The following is a 23,829-nucleotide window of genomic DNA, read 5'->3' on the forward strand; positions in this document are numbered from 1 at the left end:
ACTATTATATTTCTATATGTTAGCAACAACCAATCAATTAGAAATTAAATTTTTTAAATATCATGTTCAGTAGTATTAAAAAATAGGAAATAACTTAGGGATAAATCTGACAGCTTCTACACTGAAAACTATTAAACATGCTGAGATAAATTAAAGAACACTTAAATAAATTAAGAGATACTGTGCTTATGGACCAGAAAACCCAATATTGTCAAGGTAACAATTTTGATTTGTATTTTCAATGAAATCTAAATCTCACTTCTCACTGGCATTTTTTGGAAGGTAATAAATTTTTTTCTAAAATTCACATGAAAAATGAAATGGCCAAAACAACTTTAATAAAGAAGAACAAAGGTGGAGGACCTAAACTACCTGGCTTCAAGTCTTAAAAGATGTTATAGTAAAGACAGTGTCATATTGATATATAGACAAATAAATTAATGAAACAAAATAGAGGCCAGTGACAGATTTACACATAGATGATCTATTGAATTCTGACAAAATGCAAAGCAACTTTCATGCAGAAAGAGTAGTCTTTTTTACAAATGTTGATGGAACCATTTGCCAAAAAAAACTGAACATCAAAACATACCATATACAAAAGTTAACTCAAAATGGAACATATACTTAAATGTATATCCTAAAAAGCTATAAGACTTCTAGAGGAAAACAGGAAAAAATACTCATTGCAGGCCTGGAAGATAGGCAAAAGATTTATTAGATATGACACAAAAGGCATGGTGTTCTCTATCAGATTTGCTCTCCTCAAAATTAATAACTCCTGCTCTTTGGAAACCACTTTTAATTGAATGAGAAGACCGAGAGGGTAAAATATTGCAAGTAACGTATCTCTTAAAGGATTTATATCCGGAATATATAAAGAACTCTCTAAACTTAATAATAGATAACCTATTTTTCTTTTAAATGGACAAAAGTTTTAAACAGGTGCTTCACCAAGGAAGTTATATGGATGGAAAATAAGCAAATGATAAAAATTCTCAACATCAGTATTCATTAGAGAAATACAAGTTCAGTCACATTGAGATACCTCAACACCTTAATTAGAATGTTTAGCTAAGACTGTATGAAGCTTTGGAAAGGATATGGAGCAACTAGAAATTATTTCTAGTTCTAAACACAAGGTAAATATGTCTTAAATTTTGGATGAATGATAGGTAAATGGACATTTGAATTATGTGTAATATTCATTTAATTTAAGGATAAATTAAATGTATATAAAGGCCTTGACAAGCACTGTTAAGGCCTTTATATACATTTAATTTATCGTTACAAAAACCCTAAGAGGTAATAAATATTATATCCATTTTACAGATGACCAGTTTAAGTCTCCCTCAAATTAACTTGTAACAATAATAGTGGAGATAAATACAAATTTTATATTTACATCTGGTTTTCTCTAAAGCCCCCACTTATAATACTCATATCTGCCCCAGATTTAGTCTTCAGTAATAGCTATCTCATTATTCAAATAAACCATCAAAGGATTAAGAATATCACATTTAGAATGTTCAAATTAATATGCCATAGTTTTTCATAGAGGTTCTCATAAGTTATAATATGTTAAATTAGTACTAAATTCTGATACATTAGAGGAAGAGAGAATGGTGAGACAATGTATTTACATGCAATTGATTACTCAGCAACTTCATAAAGCTTTTCTAAAAATCTTTGCCTATCGAATGCTTAAGAGATCACTTCTCGGCCTTTTGGCTAAGATCAAATGTAGAATGCTTAAGAAGCTATGCTTTTTAGTACTTTTAATGAAACTGTGTTAGAGTTACTAACACTGTTAAATAGGTTTGAATATACAACAAATTGAAGAGTAGCTATTTGGATTCTGAAAATTGCCAGAAGCATTTTTAGTAAGATGATTTATATTCAAATATTTGCAGCAAGAAGACATGTAGATTAAATTATTTCCTTACCCACTAAAGATTACATTAATATGTATTACATTGGAGTAATAAAGGAAGAACAAAATTAATTATATCAATGGGTTTACTTATAACCTATAAATAATAGGCACAATTTTTGTACTAAGACTTCCTTAATCTAGACATGTTTTATGACTTCATGCAAATATTAGAGCATGTTTTATGAGCTTCAAGTTAATGTAAAACAAAGTTAAAAGAGTTTACATTTTTAAGAGATATAATAAAAAGTTGTGTAACATTTTGATATCTAAGACAAGTAAACCTATTTTCTAGAATGTCAGGAAACTTAAAAGAATAATATTGGACAGCGGAAGATGTAAATTTAAGACTGCTATTTACTCATTTGGAACATACACTTTGATATTACAACAAAATTATGATTATGTTGGGTTTTCAGGATGTTCACAGAGGCTGTAATCTCAACACTATGGGAGGCCAAAGTAGGAGGATTGCTTAAAGCCAGGTGTTTGAGACCATCCTGGGCAACAAAGTAGACCCCATCTCTACAAAAAAATTTTGTTAATTGGCTGGGCATGATGGTGGGTGCTTGTAGTTCCAGCTACTTGGGAGGCTGAGGTGGGAGGCTCACTTGAGCCCAGGAGTTCAAGGTTGCAATGAGCTATCTATGATTGCGCCACTGTACTTCAGCCTGCATGACAAAGCAAGACCCTATCTAAAAAAAAGGTATTAGCAATAATAATATGAACTTCAAAAATCCAAGGTAAAATTTCATCAGATTTTTTATATTATTATTTTGTATCTTTTAGGATTTTGAATTATGGGATGATGTAGGATTAAATATTCCAAAACCTCCAGACTTATTGCAACTCTACCGAGATTTTGGAAATCATCAAGTGACTGGAAAAGATCTTGTAGATGTGGCCAGTGGAGTAGAAGAAGATGAGTTAGAGGCCCTTACACCAATTATAGGCAACCTTCCTCCAACTCTGGAAACTCCCCAGCCTGCAGAGGTAAGAGATATCAGCAAGTCCACAAAAAGTATTTAAACTATGTAAAAGCATACAGTGAGATCTTGAGTTTCTGTTTTTCTCCTGTTTTGATTTTAGAACTCCATATTAGTACAGAAATTAGAAGATAAAATTAGTTTATTAAATAGCGAGAAATGGTCATTGATGGAGCAAATCAGAAGACTTAAAAGGTTAGTACTTGATCATCATTCCTAAAAATCCTCTTAACGTGTTTAAAGATATTGGCAAGTTATACACATATATGAAACAACATTCCAATTGTAAGGCATAACTGCTTCACATTTTAACACCTCTGAAAGAAAGTTTTGTAATTGCTTAATATATTTAAAATAGTAATATGTCTTTTTTCCCAAAACAAGTTACTAAATCAATATGGTGATCTTACAATCGATGTGTCTTGGAAGTAAGAAATAAGATGTTTTGATTTCTCCTACATTAGTGTTGTACATATTTCCCATCCATTATTCCATTTAGTTCCTATAATAATCCTGTGAGTTTCAGGGAGTTACCCCCATTTTGCAAATGAATAAAAAAAATTTAATTGCTTATCAAAAGTGGGGTTTTTAAGGCCATTTTTATGCTTCATTGTTGAGCGTATAGCTACATTTTTAGATGTATGAGGCAACAGTGAATATTGCATAAAAAAGATTTATCACTTGCCAACCATTTGCTACTAATACTTTTAAATATACTTTTAAAACATTAAACTCATCATGAGATTTTTTGCTAGTTTTTATAGTTGTCCTCTGGTGATTTCTGTTAATTTGTCTTTCTTTCTACAGTGAAATGGACTTCCTCAAAAATGAACACTTTGCCATCCCAGCAGTTTGTGACTCTGTTCAGCCTTCTTTGGATCAGTTGCCCCACAAAGACTCTGAGGACGGTGGCCAGCATCCAGTTGTAAATAGTTCAGACAAAGGAAAAAACACAGACATCCATCTTTCAATACCAGATGAAGTTGATTCCACTATTCCTAAAGAGAATTCCCCAAATTCATTCCCCAGGAGAGAAAGAGAAGGACTGCCACCTTCTTCTCCATCAAGTAAAACCACAGTTCATTTTGATAAACCCAATAGGTTAGTATGCATACTATATTTTGAAATGCATATTTTAGCTATTTAGTACATGTCAAATGGGAAGAGCTACCATTCTTATTTAAACTGCCTTTTGCAGACGAGATACATGAATTTTTATATTTGACATAACCTTAACACATGGCAAAATAGTTGCCACAAGAAAGTCACAAAATAATTAGTTACTAAGTTAAATTAGATCAAAAAGGAATTACCCATCAATGGGATAGGTTCTGTCTTAGCTAAGTACTTAAACCCATAAATAATATGTATGTTACTATGTGCTCTAAACACTTACCCAGTGCTTTTTACCTTTTCTCTATCCTTTAGTTGTTATCACACTCAGAGTATTTTGGTGCTGCATAGTTGCCTGTGTTAAAGAAGGAATAATTTTTGCTCCTAGTTTTTTTTTTTCTTGTGGCTGCTTCCATTACTAATATTACATCATTAATATCTTTTTTTAATTCATATATTTAATTTATATTGGGTTGCAGAACTCACAGATGACAAAAAAGCATGGACCCTGCACTTTATGGTTATGTTTCCCAGTGGAAGAGACAAAATAGAATTTTAAATTTTTTAGATTATAATTTGAAAAATACTTTTAAGAAAGGAATATTGCTGAGCTGTTTTTACATGTCAGACAGAATGATCAGTGCTTCATGTATACTAACTCATTTAATTCTTACAAATATCCTATGGTGCATTTTCATCCACAAGGTCATACTTCATTTCCCATTAAATAGATGTCATGCCTGCTATAAACATATTAGAAAAGCACAACTAGTTTGCTTCGGACTTACAGGTCCTCATTATTATTAAGAAGTATTGGATTTTTATTTAAGTAAAGCTTTCCACTCATGAACCACAACTTTTTCACTATTTCTGTATATAGTAGAGAGATATGTGGCAGGGGGTGTGGGGGTGTTCACAGAATTGGAATGGACGTGGCCCAAACCTCAAACCTTATAGTATGAGAGAGAGAGACAAGCAATAACACTAAGGTATGCAAAGTGGTATGATGAAAAAGGTTCATTTTCCTTTGGGAACATGTAATCAAGGCACTAACCTAGTCTTCAGAGCAGGAAAGGTTTCATATAAGTGTCATCTGAGATTTCAAGACTAAGTAAGAGTTAACAAGCAAGGAGGTAAAAGAAAGAGTGTTTCCAAGTGCACAAAAAGAAAACAGTGCTTTAGGGGAACAAAGAAGGACTTAGTAAGGCTTAAGCAAATAATGCTAGTGAAAAGAGTGACAGAAGACGAAGTTGGAGAGGTAAACAAAGTCTAAGAAGTCATATAAGCTTGTGTTAATTCATTTTAGAGGTTGGGACATGATGGTATCTAAGCTTTGGAACAGGCCCTCTGAGCTAGAGGTACATGGAAGGTAGCAAGACTGGGAGAAAGGAAACTATACACGTATATGCTGGAAGAATCCAAGTAAGAAATGATGGAGGCCTGTTCTATATTGAAACATTAATAATGGGAGGGAAAGAAGTATAAAGATCTGCAAGATTATTAAAAGTTAAAAGATTGAATGGATTTGGGGTGAAAATAAGGGAAGGAAGCCAGGGACAATGGCACATGCCTCTAATCCTAGCTACTCAGGAGGATCGCTTGAGCTCAGGAGTTCTAGATCAGCACTGGCAATACAGCAAGACCCCATCTCAAAAAAAAAAGGATCAAGGCTTATTTGAGGTTTCTGATTAGGATAAGAGGAAGGATTATGGTCCCTTTCTGAGAGAATATGGGAGGATCATAAAAGAGCAAAAGGCTCAAGCTTTGGTACAGCACTCTATAATCAGAAATTACTGAGCACCACTTTGTGGTATATACTACATAAGCTTTATTATGTAATTTTTGGTGTTAGCCTTTTCTTTGTAGATTTAACAACACAAGGTACAACTCATAGTCATAATTTATGAATAATACTACATAGAGACTGGTATTATTTTAGAAATATAAATATTTTAACCTCCTTTATTAAAGAAAATAGGCTAATATTTTCAACTGCAAACAGAAACTTTCTTTAAAATGTATCATGAATATTGAATGAAGTGCTCCTTTATCTTTAGACTCATTGTACGTGGTTTTCTAATAATCAGATTTATCATTAGCATTACATATATCTGCAAAACTTTAATTCCTCTCAGCAATATACCAGGTCAACCTGTGTATCCACTTTACCTTTGTGTTTCCCATAGAAAATTGGGGATAGAGAAAGTCCTTATTTCAGATTTGCAAATCATTTCTATAGTCATTGATCTACTATACTACTTTAGATTTGATCCACTAACTATAAATGGCATTTATTCACATAACATCAAACTACTACAAAAACACCAGTTATTGTTGACTTTTTTTTCTCCTAGCGACCTGTGTAAGTTTCTCTAGTGAAGTGTTCAAGTCACTGGTGGCTCAGAAATCTGGTTAGCATTTGTGGGGTAGGATTAATGCAGGAATGGGAGTTGTAATACATAACTTAAATTTCTCCTTAAATGTCAGTGGTAATTCTTTGGTATTATGTCCTTTTCAAACAATATTTTCTTCTAGGAAATTGTCTCCTGCATTCCATCAAGCACTACTCTCTTTTTGTCGAATGTCAGCAGATAGTCGTTTAGGATACGAGGTAAATTATACCACCTATTCCCACAACTTTTTGAAAACATTCTACTGTTTTTCTTCTTTTTAATATCTCTTCTACAGAAGGATCTGTGATAAGGCTATATTTCAAATGCAAATCCATTATTTACAATAATGCTTTAAGAAATAGTTCCTAAAATTTTATACTTTTAAGGAAAGTAGTTGATCATTTCTGTTTTTTTTATTAACCTTAACATTAAAGTGACCTTTTATAAACTCTATTTTTAATAGTATGTCTAACGATAGCACTTCTTGGATATAATTCAGAAAATCAACTTAAGTGTACACTGTCTATGTACTGTTTATTTAAATTACTCCGTTATTTTCATTTCATTAGTAGTGGTTTTGTCCAATAGTTGAGTTTATTAGCTTGCATATTAGTTGCTCTCAACTATTTTATATTTATTTTTGCAGATTGATCTTGAGGGGCTATTTTATTATTATTGGTTTTTGCTCTGTTTTGGTTTGTTTTTCTTTTTTTGAGACAAGAGTCTTACTCTATCTCCCAGGCTGAAGTGCAGTGGTACAATCTCAGCTCACTGCAACCTCCGCCTCACCAGTTCAAGCAATTCTTCTGCCTCAGCCTCCTGAGTAGCTGGGACTACAGGCATGTGCCACCACGCCCAGCTAATTTTTGTATTTTTAGTAGAGACAGGGTTTCACCATGTTGACCAGGCTGGTCTTGAACTACTGACCTCATTATCCACCCGCCTCAACCTCCCAAAGTGCTGGGATTACAGGCATGAGCCACAGCACCCAACTCTATTATTGCTTTTTCTTACCTCCTTACTCACTCCTCCCTTTCTAGCTGTTTTGTGTTTCATTTCACTTGACTTCCCATGGGCTTCTGTTCCACAGTGTCACTGAGAATATCACAGAGCTAGAGGATGGTTTAGATGCACTCTGGCAATCCTCATTGTAAGACTGAATCACCTTCCTTAGCCTACCCCTTGTATTTGCAAGTTCTTTGTACAGATTATCACTGTAGCCAATGGTTGTAGCTTTGAGAGCATCTTTTCAAGGACAAAACCAAACAAACATTGAGGCTGCCCTACTCCTATGCTATCCCCACTACTTGTTCCAGAAATGAAGCCTATTAGGCCTCCTTGGCTTCATCCTTGACTTTAACGGCATTTTAAACCTGTTTCTAGCCCAAAGAAATATTAATGTCATTTAGAGCAGTGTTGTTGTTGTTGTTGTTACATAAGTTAAAATATTGGAATATGTATTTAGAGCAGAGGTGTCAGGGCCTAAAGAATGAACTTTTCCATATTACTATGCATGGAAGTTCTCCACTATCATCATTTATTAATTCTTTGGTTTTTTAGGTGTCTCGTATTGCAGACAGTGAAAAAAGTGTTATGTTAATGCTGGGACGCTGCCTGCCACACATTGTTCCCAATGTGCTATTGGCAAAGAGAGAGGTAAGACACATAGTATTTTCATCCCAGTAATCCCATCATGTTGTCCATTTTTTGTCATTCTGAAGTTTAGTGTTATATTTTTATTTTGTTAAAGTCTATTACTTGCAATCATATTCTTACTTTTGTGCATGCATCTCTGCTCCTAGAGAATGGTTTTACACCTCTGTCAGGTGAGTTCAGTAAAACTGCATGGTATTCATGTTTTTCCAATTTTGCTTAAATCATTGTTAGCTTCTGCAGCACTAACTATTACTGTAGGTCCATTTATGTGCCATGAACACTGTCTGGTTTTTACATTACCAGTTACCTAATTATCTCTGCTCTTGGTATGATATGCTTTATATGTCTACAGGAATGGACATTCTTTGTATTAAATTAACAGGAATGAATAATGTAACACTTGTCTTAAATGTACTTGAAGTTGCCGATTGTGTGTTATTATGCTTGTTTTGGCAATAAATCACATTTCTCTTATAATAGAATGTCATAATATTGACTAAAACAACTTTTAAAAGTACCATTTCTATTTTTCTTGCAGTTAACCTGTTATTGACAGATGCTTTAAGTATCCAAAATACATTTCCAAATACATTTGAGTCTACATAGCCTATGTTATGATCCATAAATACTGTAGGAAGTTATTTTTATGGTTGTATTTATAAATTATTATTAAATATAGTTATATTTGAATCAATAAAAGATTGATGGAAAGTTATCTGTAATCTCATTTAAATGGCAGTGGATGGTTTATTTGCAAATAATTTAAATTATTTAATTGAATTATTCAGTTTTTGAGATAAAATTTTTAGATCAAAAACATTTTATAAAGAATAGATGAAGAATATTTTAGAATATATCATATTGTTATCTTCTTAATATTTACCACTGATTTTACTCATAATTTCTGGGACCTACAGTATGATAGGTACATAATGCATTGGCAAAATCCATTGAAAGCTTATTTTCAATTTTCCATTTAGCACAAGAAATTTGTACTGATCCTCAAGAAAACATGCAGAGCTTTAAAATTTCTTGTCCCCGTAGGTTTTTTAATAAAAACAATTAAAAAGATGGTTTCCCTACTGATGGCTTTGTTCTTACCTAATTATTGTAAAATAGTCATAAGATATTAATAAGTATGGAAAGTATTATATGTCTTGAAGGATCAGTGTCCAATTTCAGATTGTTTTGCAGTTCTGCCTGGCAGAATGGTGTTTGAGCTTCTTTTCCTTTTTTAGCTTGTAACATAATCTGTGTAATGCGTTAATGTTTGCATCCCTTTTACTGTATTTCCTTAATATCGTCTTTAAAATATTACGGAAACCTGATTATTATGAAATTCAGTTTTAGCTTTCTGATTTTAATTTTCCATATTATCATAAAAGACTACCACTAAAATCTGACTGTACTGCATGAAATATTTATAAATTTGCATCATCAGTAATCAGATACATTATACATACAGATTATATGCATATATGCACACATATATCTAATTTGTGATATGATGTTTACTTTTCTGGCTGATTTTAAATTTTTTATAATTAAAAAATATATATCATTTCCTGAAAAACTGATCATCTATCTTTGTTCATTTAATAATTTATATGTTTTATCAGAAAAGTTGCCATTTATAATAAAACAAAATTGTATTTCCTCAAAATTAAATTGGTAAATAATGAAATATGTCTTAGTTTGATTTAAAATCGATCCCTGAGCATAAAAGAACAAATCCTTTTTTTGTTAAATCTCTTGATATTGAATTACTTTTTAATATTTCACCCGTTTCCTATTATAAATCTCTATATATCTCTGTCTATGGGGAGACAGAGTTGTCAGTTTTTTGTTTTGGTTTGGTTTGGTTTTTTGGTTTTTTATTGAGACAGCCTCTTGCACTGTCACTCAGGCTGGAGTGCAGTGGCACAATCATGGCTCACTACAGCCTCAAACTCCAGGGCTTAAGTGATAAATCTACATTTTTTAAAAACTTTTATGATTGAAGATTAATATTTTGACTTCTTGCTTCTCAAGTTTGATATTCTCTTGTCAGCAAAAGCCTTTTTATTGGTATTTAAATACAATTTCAATGTTCTTTAGTAAACTGAATATAGTAATATCTTAGCCGATTACATAAATAGAGCATTAGAAACAGGGTTTAATGTTTTGATTCATAGGTTTACACGGTGTAAAAAGAGGTACATTTAATGCAAAAAAGAGGTACACTGAAAATTCCTTTATTCCTGTCCTTGAGCTTCTGTCCCACATGCAGTCAATTTTGCTAGCTTGTAGAGTATTCTTTCAAGTCCTTTGATCATTTTTAAATTTGATTGTTTATGTTCATGTTTTTGAGTTGTAAGAGTTTTTTATATATTCTGGGTAGTAAACCCTTATCATATATATGATTTGCAAATATTTCTTTTCATCCTGTAGGTTTTCTTTTTATACTCTTGATCATATCCTTTGATGGGCAAATGTTTTCCATTTTTATGAAATCTGATTTATCTATTTTTTTCTTGTGTTGTTTGTACTTTAAGTATTAATTTTAAGAATCCATTGCCAAATCAATCAATGTTTTAGAAGATATATATATGTATATGAATATGTGTAAGAGCTAAACCTATAAAACAATTAGAAGAAAACCTTTTTATATACAATTTAGGTCAGTGATCTATTTTGATCTATTATATTTGGAGTGAAATAGGGTCTAACTTTATTCTTTTCATATGGCTATCCAGTTATCCGGAAACAGTTCAAGAGAAAAAAATTTCTCTTTTGAATAGTCTTGCTACTTTTGTCAAAAAATCAGTTGGGCCTAGATGCTTTGGGTTTATTTCTAGACTTTCAGTTCTGTTCCATTGGTCTGTATGTGTAGCCATATGCCACTACCACACTGGTTTGATGACTTTTGTTTGTAGTAAGTTTTGAAACTGGGACATTGAGTCCTCCAACTGCATTGCACTATTATCTGTTTGCAGCCCCCTGCAGTTCAATATGAATTGGATGCTTAACTTTCCACTTCTGCAAAACAGGTCATTGAAATTTTCATAGAGATTACATTAAATCTGTAGATCTCTTTGGGAAGATAGCCATCCTAACAACATTAAATTTTCCAGTTCATGGACAGGGAATGTCTTTTTGTTTTAAATCTTTAATTTCTTTCAGTAATATTTTATAATTTCAGTGTACAATTTTTTCACTTCTTTAGCTACATTTATTCCTAAGTATTTTGTTCTTTTGGATGGTATTGTAAATGGAATGGTTCTTTCAATTTTCTTTTCAAGAAAGAAAAGGTTTATCCTGGTTTAACAAAACAATACTGATCACTGTGTATTATCTTAAATCTTGCAGCTTTACTACAGTTGCTTATTAACTCTATTAGTTTTTTGTGGTTCCTATGAGATTTTCTACATATATAGAATCATGTCATCTGCACATAAAAAGATAGTTTTGCTTCTTCTTTACAATTTAGATGGCTTTTATTTTTTCCTCTTGCTTATTTGCTCTGGCTTGGACTTCCAGTACAATTTGGAAAGCAGTGTTTTGACAAAGCAGATATTCTTGTTTCTAATCTTACAGGAAAGCTTTCAATCTTTCACCATTGACTATGTTTGCTATAGAATTTTTATAAATGTCCTTTATCAAATTAAGGAAGTTCCTTTTTTCCCTAGTTTGCTAAATGTTCTTATCATGAAATAGCATTGAATTTGCCACATGCTTTTACTGCATCTGTTAAGATGATAATGTGATTTTCACCCATCGTTCTACTGTGATATACCTGTATTATTAATATATTGCCTGATTTTATGTTAAACCAGTCTTGCATTCGTGGGATACATCCCATTTGGTCTTGGTTTATAAACCTTCCAATGAGCTTTTGGATCTGTTGTTAGTATTTTGTTGAGTATTTTTGTGTCTGTATTCAGAAGGGATACTGTTCAGTGGTTTTCTTATCTTGTGGTATCTTTGGTTTTGTTATCAGGCTAAGGTTGGCTTAATAGAGTATATAGGAACTCTTCAATCTATTCCCTTGTTATAAATCTGTTGGGGGTTTCTACTTACTGAATCAGTTTGGTGATTTCTGTGATTCTAAGAACTAGTTTATTTTATCTTGATTATCTAATTTGTTGATGAACAGTTCATAGGATTAACTTTTGTATTTTTTTTAATTTCTGTAACTTTGGTACTAATATCTCTGTTTTCATTTCTGATCCTAGTTTTTTACATCTTCTCTCTTTTCAGTCAGTCTAGCTAAACGTTTGTTAGTTTTGTTTCTCTTTTCAAGAACCAGCTTCTGATTTTGTTGATTCTCTTCATTTTTCTAGTCTATGTTTCATTTATCTCTGCTCTAATCTTTAATAATTTCTTTTCATCTGCTGGCCTTGGGCTTAGTTTGATCTTTCTTTAGTTCCATAAGATACCGAATTACTGACTTGAGATCTTTTTTAATGTAGATATTTACAGCTATAAACTTCCCTCTGAGTTCTGCTTTTGCTGCATCTCATTAGTTTTGGTATGTTGTTTTCATTTTCATTCATCTCAGTGTTTTCTCGTTTTCTTTGTGATTTCTTCCTTGACCTATTGCTTATTTAAGCGCATGTTATTTAATAGCCACATATTTGTGAATGTTCCATTTTTCTTGTGTTACTGATTTTTAATTTCATTCTGTAGTAGTCAGAGAAATACTTTATATGATTTTGAGTTAAACTAACTAAGAATTACCTATGCCTAACTTATGGTCTGTCCTGGAGAATGTTCTGTGTGCATTTGAGAAGAATATATATTCTGCTGATGCTGAGTGGAGTGTTTTGTATAATTTTATTAGATTTAGTTGTTTTATAAGGTTCAGGTTTTCTATTTCCTTATTGATCTGTCTAGAATTTCTGTGCAATATGAAAGTAGGGTTTTGAAGACTCCAATAATTATTGTAGCACTGACTTATATTCTTTCAGAGATACTTTGTGCATGTATAAATTAAAATATGTAATCTTTTCCTCACGACTTAAACAAATGATACTGTATTCTATGCACTACTCTCTACTTTGCCGTTTTTATACTTAACATTAGATTTTACTTTTTACATCATGATATAAAGATCTATTAGTGCTTTTAAACTTTGATTACACCTTCAGTAAAAAAGATGTTTTACATCATGTACTAGTATACACTTACGTATATTAAACTAAAAGTTTTACAAATCAAGTATTGCCTTTACTAATTAAAAAAGTTAGTAAAGAAAAGCATTAGCAAACATGATTTTATAAATATTTTGGAAAAGTAATCCTTAAATAAACAATGAAAAAAATGACCCATTCAACTGATTTTTTGACCCACTGTTTTAAAGAGAGTGGGATAAAGGTTTAATCAAAGCTGTCTAATAAATTAAACTTTTATTTTTTTTTTAAATAGAAAGCACAATGAATATAGATGTTAGCATTATTTGTTTTCTTTAAAAAAAGAAAAGTAGCCTTACTCAATCTTCAGGTTACAATTATAATTTTTTTAATCCAGTATATCTTATTTTAAATCTAAGATGCAATTAGTTGTAACAGTTACATTTCTTTAAGAAAGAAAAAGAATCCCAATTAAATTATGGCATGCTGTCTACCATAAGATACACCCCAATTTCAAAGATACTGAAAAGCTTTTTAAAAAATGTACCTCTTAGGTTCTTTGAAATAATAGTAGTCTCTTATTAACTTATATTTTAAAGTTAAATATTTATTTCTGCTGTAATCTTTATTATTTCCTTCCTTCTGCTGGCTTTGGGTTTAGTTGATTTTTCTATAGGTCCTTGCCTGTTCATTGTGGGAGAAAAAATTAAAAGACGGACTGGTTTTTTTATATGTGGCTTACATAGTAGTTCATTTTAATGGATTGTTTGAGGAAACTTGAATCTTTTGAGCCAAATTGTAGAATAAATATATTTATATTTTGATAAATGTATGTAGTAAATTAGGTAAAGTAGTTGGTTTTTCACAATTTCTGCTTTAACTGCATTTGAAGAGAAAATTCTATAATTACAAAATAAAATTTTGTTAAAGATTGCTTCAAGTAGTATTTTTTGTAATCATGCATCAAAATTTAACTTTCATTTTCATTCTATGCCGAGGAAATATATTCTATCAGCTAGCTAAGCTGGAAAATCAAAGAAACCTGGGGCTGAAATGGGAGTAAAACTGAGGAGAGACTAGTAATGGGGACAAGCTTTCCTTTTGGGATATTGAAAGTCTTCTAAAATTATATTGTGATGGTGGTTGTACAACTCTGAATATGCTAAAAACCACTGCATATACACTTGAAATGGATGGACTTTATGAAAGGTGAAACAGCTCAATAAAACTGTCATTAAAAAGGCAAAGGAGAAAACCACTTATCTCTGTAAAGCTGTAACAAGAAAAGGCAAAGGAGAGAACCAAATCTCTAAAAGTTTTTAGTAGTTGGTACCCCCACAGACCTCCCATCTTATGAGAAACTAGACTTTGATCTTTTACATTGCCATTCATGTTTCCTTCATGGAAAACTTATGAGTAATGGTCACCCCAGAGGATCATAACTCTATGAGATTATACATTAGAATTGTGGATAAGTGTAATAAAGTAGATTGGAAGTTTTGACTATACCTATGTGATGTTGGCATGTGTGTATGTTTAATTCTGGGAGTAAATCACATTTCTTTAGCAATAGTGAGACTTAAAGTTATTTAAGTACTTTAATTAGATTTCTTCAAGTTTGAACCTTAGAAATTATAGATATTTAATATTAAAAATTCTAAGATAGGTATTTTTAGCAGCCCTTGAATTGTAGAACTTTTACAGAGGTGAGTAATCTTTTTTTTTTTCTTATGTGAGTCTTTGTAATGTCTGTCTTTATTGGGTTTTCTTTTTACATGAATAGGAACATGCTGAAAAATTTCAACTGAAACTTAAATCAGAGGTTGTACACTATCTACAGACCAACAAAGGCTCACAGATAGGTTTTGTTTGGCCTACTCAGTTCTTTGGCCAGTTAAAAATGATGTGCTAGTTATTAAACTTTTAAAAACTGATATTTTACCTAAAAATACAAAATTTTGGCCTTCTTCAAAAACTCCTAGTCTGGAGTTTTCTTCCAGTCTAAGAGCACTGGGCTTAGATTTCCAAATGATTTTTTCAATGGAGCATAGTACCTGTCCCCTGTAGGTGGGACATGGAATCTCCAGTTAGCCACAGTTGCTACCATACCTTATTGCGCCTAGTCACTAAAGCCCATGTTAGTACTGTTTATCATCATACGTTTGCATTATTGTTTTCCTTATACCCTTTATTTTACATGTTTACCTTCTTGATCCTCCTTGTCTTATACTGACAAGCCATGCTTTCTGTGCTTAAATTTTACACGTTTATATCTTATCAGTACTGTAATTGTCATGTTATATCCAAATGTGATATATAATGTGATATCCAAATATATATTACATTTGGATATAATGTGTCAATTACAGTACTGATAAGCAAAGATACAAGTGTATCTTGTATCTTGACGCTAATAAGTAAATATCATGTCACATTATATTTGTATATAATCTTGACAATTAGAGTACTGATAAGCCAAGGATATCTTAGCTGCTGCTTAGCTGCTTAGAACAGCTATTTTCCTATTGCTTATTATCTTTCCTTCCTTCTTCAGTCATTTCTGCTCCCTCTCCAGTTATTTCAGCATATGTTTTTTCCTTTGGATTGTATGAAAGAATTATCTTGATTTATTTAAATATGGATAGATAGATCACATCAATTTCAAAGATTACCATTGACTCAAAGAAAACCTTTTTTTTTTTTTTTTTTTTTTTTTTGAGACAGAGTCTCACTCCATCACCCAGCAGGCTGGAGTGCAGTGGCGTGATCACATCTCACTGCAGCCTTGACCTTCCAGCCTCAATAGATCCTCCTACCTCAGCCTCCGCAGTAACTGTGACTACAGGTGCACACCACCACACCCAGCTAATTTTTGTATTTTTGGTAGAGATGGGGTTTTGCCATGTTGCCCAGGCTGGTCTCAAATGCTAATCCTCTTCTATGAATGAATTCTAAAAGTTCTAGAAATCTACAGTAGGATTACTATACTGATTTCCTCTTAAATGGTCATAGACACTTGGTTTAATATTTCGCTTCAATACATATTACTGAGTACTCTCTAGGTTGCCAAATCACATTTTTAAATATTAAAGATTCCTATTGCTTAAAATATGGATATGTTAGCTGGGCTCAGTGGCACATAGTTCCAGCTACTCAGGAGGCTAAGGCAGGAGAATCTTGTAGAGTTCTAAACAAGGAGGAGAGGTTGGGCTGGTGAGACTGAAGGATAGCAAAAAAAAGAAAGCGGATAAACTGTAAGTCTGCCTTTCTTCATGGACCAGGACACATAGCCCTCCTATGCAAATAACTCACAATCTTCCTGCATGAAGCTATCACCAGACACCTCAGCTAACAGAAAAAATCCAAGTTAGCTCACTGCAACCTTAGCTTTATCAGTACTGCTTAAAGCCCTCTTCACCACACAGCATAAGCCCCAGCAAGCCTTTGTCTCCTTGCAGTTAGCTCCTGTCTTGCTGATCTGCCCTTTGCTTTCTTGCAATGTATTTTCCTACTTTGTCTAATAAATTTTCCTTTCTTTACCCACAACTGTCTTGGCAAATTATTTTTACTACTCAGACCAACACCAGCCCCAGATAGTCACGACCCACGATAGATCTCTTGAGCCCAGGAGTCTGGACAGTAGTGTGTTATTTTCACGCCTGTAAATAGCCACTGCATTCAAGCCTGGGCAACATAACAAGACCTAGTCTCTTAATAAAAATAAAGAAATAGAGACACATAAGTTTTATTATGTGAAGCAGAAAAAGTACCTCTTGGATCTAATATTACCAAAGCCATAGGTACTTTCTTACCATGGTTATTATTTTAATATTCTATGAGATATTAAATCTTATGCCTAAGGATTTTTTACTGTTCTTTTATCCTCATTACATTTACATTTAGTCTTTCAAAGATATTTTTAAAACACCTTATCTTCTGATGGAAATTTAGTCGCCATTTTCTAAGTGCTGTATTCAGAATTAAAAGGAAAGTTTTAAGACTATACTTTTTCAGTGGGAGAGATGATGCCAGAGGAAGAATATTGACTCAAGCCTATTAACATATGAATAGTCTACAGATGGTAAATACAGACTTAGTAAATTCTAGTGTGGATTTATTAGTGTTTTAGAGACTTGAAAGATGAATTCACAATAAATAAATGGGAATAAATAACACAATAGACATATAAAATATATTATTTCATTTTAATAGCAATACAAATAGAAGTTAAAAATAAATGGGTAATAGAGAAATTAGCAGATTTAGGGCCAGTCTCAATCTAACAATTCAAATCCTAATCGTGTTTCTGCTGGCTCTGTCAGAAACAGACCACTCTTTCTACATTTTTCTTCCTTGCTTACTTGATCTCTTCTCAGCTCTGTGTTGCTGTAAGAGGAAGCCATCCGGCATCATTTACACTCTGAATTGTAACTGCCCTAGCCATAATATGCCAAAGTGTACCACCCTCCTTGGCATGGAATAGCTACCAAAAATTATTGACGGTGACTTCCCATATGTTGTTAATTTGCCAGCAAGAAATAAAAGCTAGTGGCAATATCAATTATTACTGTGATTAAGAAAAGTGAAAAGTATTTTTTTCAAAGTCTTAAATTCACAGAAATTTAGGGTTCAAGGAGACGTAGTCACAAATACTTTCCTTCTAATATGTTAATTTGAATTGATTCGTAAAGGCTGCTGTGTTGAAAAGGCCATTTGAGGCCACCTTTGCTTTCAGAAGGAAAATTAGCAGCACTAGATAAACTGCACTAGATAAACTGCAGAATAAATATGTGAAGTATTTTCCGTTTGTGCATTAATCTTAATTCCTACATGTTACACTTGAGGAAAGCGAAAGAGAAATTTGTGCTTTTCTTTAGTTTATTTGGTGCTATGGAGTAAACCAAGATAAGAACTCTTTTAGCTCCCAGGCCGAGTTCTCAGTTTGGCATATCTGTAGCCATATCTCAGTTAAAGTGCTATCCGTATTAATATATGACATAAACTCCCTCCTTGATTGAGGATTTCTAAGCCTCATGATAAAAAAGAAAAAGAAAAGAAAATATAAGGCATAAAGGATAAAGTGCAACATAGTTGTTTTGTATGATTGTTTTTGAGATAAGGAAGTTAAAGATTATATTCTATTTTAAGTGTGTGTGTGTTAGCAATTATAGCAGCTATCTTACCTTCATTTCATAGCTTTAAACAGTAACAGGCTAGGTAGAGAATGGGAAAAAATAGTGTGAGAAATATACACATAGAGATGATGGGAAAGCAGGAAGGGGGATTAGGATGAAATAAGATCTGACATGAAGACAAAGTAAAATAAAATTTGGGGGCCTTTCTTGGTTTACAGACATTAGAATAGCTTCTCACTTTTTAATGCTTCTAGAATAACTACTTTTCCTCCTTAAGGTTCTACTTTCAGTAGGATGCCCTGATGATGCAATGTCTTAGTCCTTTCAGTAGTATCATTGCCTCTCAGCAGCCCATATGGAATCAACTAAAGATTAGGACAGTCCTTGGTATTAATGATCTCCTGCCCTAATATTGTTAAATTTCCAGCCAGATAGAATATTTAATATTTTGTAAAAGGGTGTTTATTTTCTTCTACAGAATCAGGACTAATCCATCAGGCATTATATTAAACCTCTAGGGAAAACATATAGGATCTTTACCTATGCTCTGTCTCTCATTTCCAATTCAAAATTATTATTCCCAATTATTTTTTATTCCTTTTCAATTATTCACTAAGGTAAAGCCTACAGAGGTGCCCAAACAGAAAGACTGAAAATGGCAGAATAAATGTTTCACGTTCTTTTTTTCTCAGATTTATTCTTAGTTCCTCTTACCTATATCTTTGTACCTTCAGATTAAGATTTATACCATGTAATTATGATCTTAAAATAATATATAAAGACCTTTAGAAATAATGGAGAGAGACTTCTAGTCATACATTTAAGCTTCAGTTTCAACTCTTCTAAAAATCATCTCTAAGGAAGCATTTTCAACTTCATTGTAGACTTTTTATCATGCTTTTCTTCAGGTCACATTATTTTTTTGTTATATTATTATAAACAAATGTCTTAACAATTTTTGGTGAATATCAAGGCAGATGGGAAAGAGAAATGAGTGTAGTCATTCTTCCTTTCTTAATTACATTATAGGGATTGCTCTATTTACAAAATATTGTTTTTATAACTGAGGATTTCTCTCAAAAATATTTTATTACTTTTGGACTGTTATTCTTCTTAGATTTGAAAGTCCACTCAAATGAAAAAATTAATATACTTTGAATGCACTTTAGTGTTAAGAATTTCATCTTAATTAAAATGTAAAACAACATAATTAATTTCAAGTATTTCTTAGAAATAAACTTTTACCTGTTACTTTCCTACAAAATTCTGAATTTACCTCTGCATATCAAATGTGAAGAAAACAAAATATTGTTTAAAATTTATATTTCAACATCAAATATTTCTACTGATACTCTGTAGTAGTACTGAGGGATTCAACATCTGTGAAAATGGTCTTTTTAACCAGGCACTGGGTCAAGTGCTAAAGGTACAAAATTATTAGATTATATCTAATCATAAGGAAGGCATTATATTGTCCTTATAGAAGTGGGAAGAGCAGTCTGTATTTTTTATTATCTCTAAATTTTAAAATATAGTGAGCTTCTGCAACTTTTTTTTAAAAACACTTTCAGAATTAAAATTATGATGTCAGCATGTCACATGATGAATGTTATTTAGTGTAAAAGCTAGTGGACCCTTGGGAAGCACTAGATTAAAAAACAAGGTTAGCTGAATCTTAAGCAACTTTTGGCACAGTGTGATTTACATTTCCTGCACAACCAACACAGAAAGGTTTTAGTGTTTTCTCTTGAATTACCAGCCTTATAAAATTAAAATTTACCCTTTTGTGTATTGAGGATTATTTCATTTTAAATGTCCATTTAAGAATATTCTGGAGAAAAAAAGAGTACTATTTTGCAATGTGTTTTTATTTTGAATTTTTCCACCCTCATATTTCTTTAGGAATTGATCCCCCTCATATTGTGTACAGCATGCCTACATCCTGAGCCTAAAGAGCGAGATCAACTTCTCCACATACTGTTCAATTTGATCAAGAGGCCAGATGATGAACAAAGGTGGGTACGATTACATCTTTGAAAAAGAAATACAATGTTGACTTACTGATTTTACTAATTAGGCATCAAGATTAGCATTTTAATCTAAATTGCCTTCTTTCCTTCACAGTATCTATTTTAGCAGCACTGGAGCATTCCACCATCATGGGTTCACTCCTTTATGGTTTAAAATCCCATGAAAATACATTTCAAACCATAATGTCGTCATAGGTTCTCTTTCCTCCTTACATTCTCTTCTTAAAGAGACCTGGAATTTACTGCAACAAAGAAATAGATAATAGGAAATTCACTCTAAGAAATTTAGTGTATGCATAGTAAATAAAACCTAAAACAAAAACAACTTTCTAAGATATGTATCAATCCTACTAAGATCAGAGTACTTATCACCTGCTATAATTACTGCCATGTCTCATCATTTAAATCTTTGAATGGGATTCTATCACCTTCTCAAAATGTTAAATTTAGGCTTGGCGAGGTCGCATATACCTGTAATCCCAGCACTTTGGGAGGCCGAGGGGGCCAGGATCACCTGAAGTCAGGAGTTTGAGACCAGCCTGGCCAACATGGTGAAACTCCATCTCTACTAAAAATACAAAAAAATATTAGCCAGGCATGGTGGTGGACGCCTCTAATCCCAGCTACTTGGGAGGCTGAGGCAGGAGAATTGCTTGTATCAGAGAGACAGAGGTTGCAGTGAGCCGAGACTGTGTCACTGTACTGTAGCCTGGGTGACAAAAGTGAAACTCCATCTCAAAAAAAAAAAAAAAAAAAAGTTAAGTTTCTCAAGGTTGCTAGATAGATATAGATACTGCAGGGCATTTTTAAATTATCTTTTATTTTTTTCAGGAACTCACTCACATTAAAATGATAATAAATTTTAATGAACTTTATTTCTTATAAAAATGTAAATGTTCTTAGAAAATTGCAAGACAGTTACTTTCGTCTGAAAACAATCTGCCTTCTATTAATACACTTTTCTGCTTTCCAGTAGAGAAGCATCTTCTAGTAATTGATGATTGGATTATGCCCAAACCCTCTAGTGGAAGCGGGAGGGAGTGAGCGGTGGGAGGGTCATAATAGGGTGTTAGAGGTAAATCATATGTTGGTTAGAAAATAACTCTTCCCCTCTGCTCTCCAAGTGCAACAAGTTCCAGGTAGGTAGCATAGCAGAAAATTGTACATGCCTGGTGACCCCTCAGGCATCCTAACGTTCTCCAGAAAGAAACCTAACCTTCTGTAAAGCAGATTTTTTAGAAAAGCCCGACCTCATCTGCCTGTATATTATGCTCTCAATAACATTTTTATGAATCCTAAGACCTATAAAGGCACAAAGTGCAGATTTTGTGTGGAACAATTTATCTTAAAACATCAAGGTGCAGTTTTTATACACCAAACTTTCTCTTTTTAAGAATTCTGTTCAAATGGCTTCTTGCCTAATAATGAGTTTTGGTATTCATGTAACTTCAATAATTGTCTTATCTTAGACATATGTGTACATATGTTCTATTCTGTTAGATTCTGAGCTACTTCTTAATGTTTACCTTACAATGAGATTCTCCCAATCAAAAGCAAGTGGAGTTTATTTTTTTAAAACCTTGATTGTTGAGAGAGAGAACTTCTGGTTTAAGATGGTGATAGGTTGACATTTCTTGGTATTTCCTTCCCAAGTTGGAATTTGCTATGAAGACATTTAAAAAGTGTAAAAAACTAAGATGTGAACACCAAACATTTGTGAGAAACAAGGTTAACAGTCAGCCATTTGAAGGGCCTGAGAAATTTTTCTGTGACTCTGGATTAGGAAGACCCTTGTAGTTTTCACTTTGAGAAAAGTATGTTTCAGTTGGCTAAAAAGTAAGTAAAATGCACTAAGTCTGACATTCGTTATTTTTATCTAAGGCAGTCAGTTATTTCTGTCCTCATTCAGTCTGCTGTAGTATTTCTCTTTCTTCATCCATTCAGAGATTATTATTTGCAGTAAACAAGAAATGGAGGGAGATGGGCAAATAATATCTTTTGTCCTTGAATATGTGGTTTTACCACAAAAGAAACCAGATGAAGACCAAAAATAGCTGTAGAAGTACACAGTGAGGGTTAGTTTTTATATATGATATTTGACTCAATTAAACTCCAGACTACTTTAAATCTTGTATATCATAAATTATCATCATTGTCAAGAGAACTGGGCATTGAGAAAAGGAGAAAAGTACACCTGCACTCAGCAGAATTACATTAAATTATTATCTCTTTAATATACCTCAGATGTCTCTGGGAGTGAAGCTATTAAGTGTGGCTTTTCCCTTTCTCTCAAAATGAACTGGAGCTGAATCAATTTCTTCTTTAAGATTCAGCTATAGAAACCAAAATCCACATGAGCCCCATAAAAATTGCACTGTGTAGTGAAAATAGCAATTATTCTAAATTCAGAATAAAGGCATATCTTAGAAAATGATGTCTTACAAGAACCAGAGAAACATTTAAAAACCCTATTTAGTGCCCCAAAAAAGAGGCAAGAATTCCTGGCTATTATAAACGGGAGAAGGGAGCCAAAAGAAATGTAGGCTTAGAGGAAAAAGATTTCTGTAATAAGGACAGCTAGCAGAATGAAAAAATATAAAATATGCAGTGTTTTCAAACTTATGTTGAAGATAAAGTAATAGAATTGAGACTATTGAAAATCGAATCCATGTTTGTTTTAAGTGATCGTTTTTTGTTTGTTTATTTTGTTTTGTTTTGTTTTTTTGAGACAAGGTCTCACTCTGTCTCCTAGGGGCTGGAGTGCAGAGGCACAATCATGGCTCACTGCAACCTCGCTGTAATCATGGCTCACCTTCCAAGGCTCAGGTGCAATCACCTTCCAGGGCTCAGGTGATTCTCCTACCTCCCAAGTAGCTGGGACCACAGGCATGCATCACCATGCCCAGCTAATTGTATTTTTTGTAGTGACAGGGTTTTGCCATGTTGCCCAGGCTAGTCTTGAACTCCTGGACTCAAGTGATGTTCCTGCCTGGGCTTCCCAAGGTACTGAGATTACAAGCATGAGCCACTGTGCCTGGCTGATAAATTTCAAATATCAGTAAAGCACAGTATTCACTGGCCATTTGCTGGACTGAAGGATTGTTTGCCCAAACCTTCATGGCTTCAATAATTTCCAGAAACTCTTCAACCATAGCTCATAATACATCCTGTTGGACAAAATGTAAATCTATATGTTCCTATGATATCAGGCCTCGACTTCTTTGTAAAATCTTTTGGAAAACTGGCAGTACCTTTATGGATGGTATGAATAGTGTTAAATCAACAAATTGATAACCTTAAAAGCATTTTGTCATTAATTACTGCTTCATTCAATATAAGTTCACAAAAATGCATGTATAAAGCTCCTGTATATACATGCATATTAAAGGACATGTATAAAGTTTCCTCTGCAAACTTTGCTGCAACCCTTTAAACTTTTTCCTTATGAACGCATTTTTATGAACTTAGCAAC

General features: G+C 32.9%; 1 protein-coding gene across 10 annotated transcripts in view; it reads left to right on the forward strand.

Annotated features, from left to right (window-relative positions):
- The window catches only part of RELCH (RAB11 binding and LisH domain, coiled-coil and HEAT repeat containing), a 124,097-nt gene that overhangs the window by 39,574 nt on the left and 60,694 nt on the right, over positions 1-23,829 (forward strand). For 5 of the 10 annotated variants that reach the window (XR_004273586.1, XM_032293666.1, XM_032293667.1 and 2 more), the window contains 7 exons: positions 2,723-2,926; positions 3,023-3,114; positions 3,727-4,020; positions 6,568-6,643; positions 7,986-8,081; positions 8,228-8,251; positions 20,230-20,342. Coding sequence is in view for 8 of the 10 variants with exons in the window: in XM_032293666.1 (XP_032149557.1) it covers positions 2,723-2,926; positions 3,023-3,114; positions 3,727-4,020; positions 6,568-6,643; positions 7,986-8,081; positions 8,228-8,251; positions 20,230-20,342 (899 nt within the window). In the remaining 2 variants the exon portion in view is untranslated. Of the gene's footprint in view, positions 1-2,722; positions 2,927-3,022; positions 3,115-3,726; positions 4,021-6,567; positions 6,644-7,985; positions 8,082-8,227; positions 8,252-10,559; positions 11,111-20,229; positions 20,343-23,829 lie in introns of those variants that run through there. The other 5 variants (XM_032293675.1, XM_032293670.1, XM_032293668.1 and 2 more) reach the window with 2 other exon arrangements.

This window comes from Sapajus apella, unplaced genomic scaffold (genome assembly GCF_009761245.1).
Source record: "Sapajus apella isolate SASKATOON/1434 unplaced genomic scaffold, GSC_monkey_1.0 scaffold30, whole genome shotgun sequence".
Lineage (NCBI taxonomy): Eukaryota > Metazoa > Chordata > Mammalia > Primates > Cebidae > Sapajus > Sapajus apella.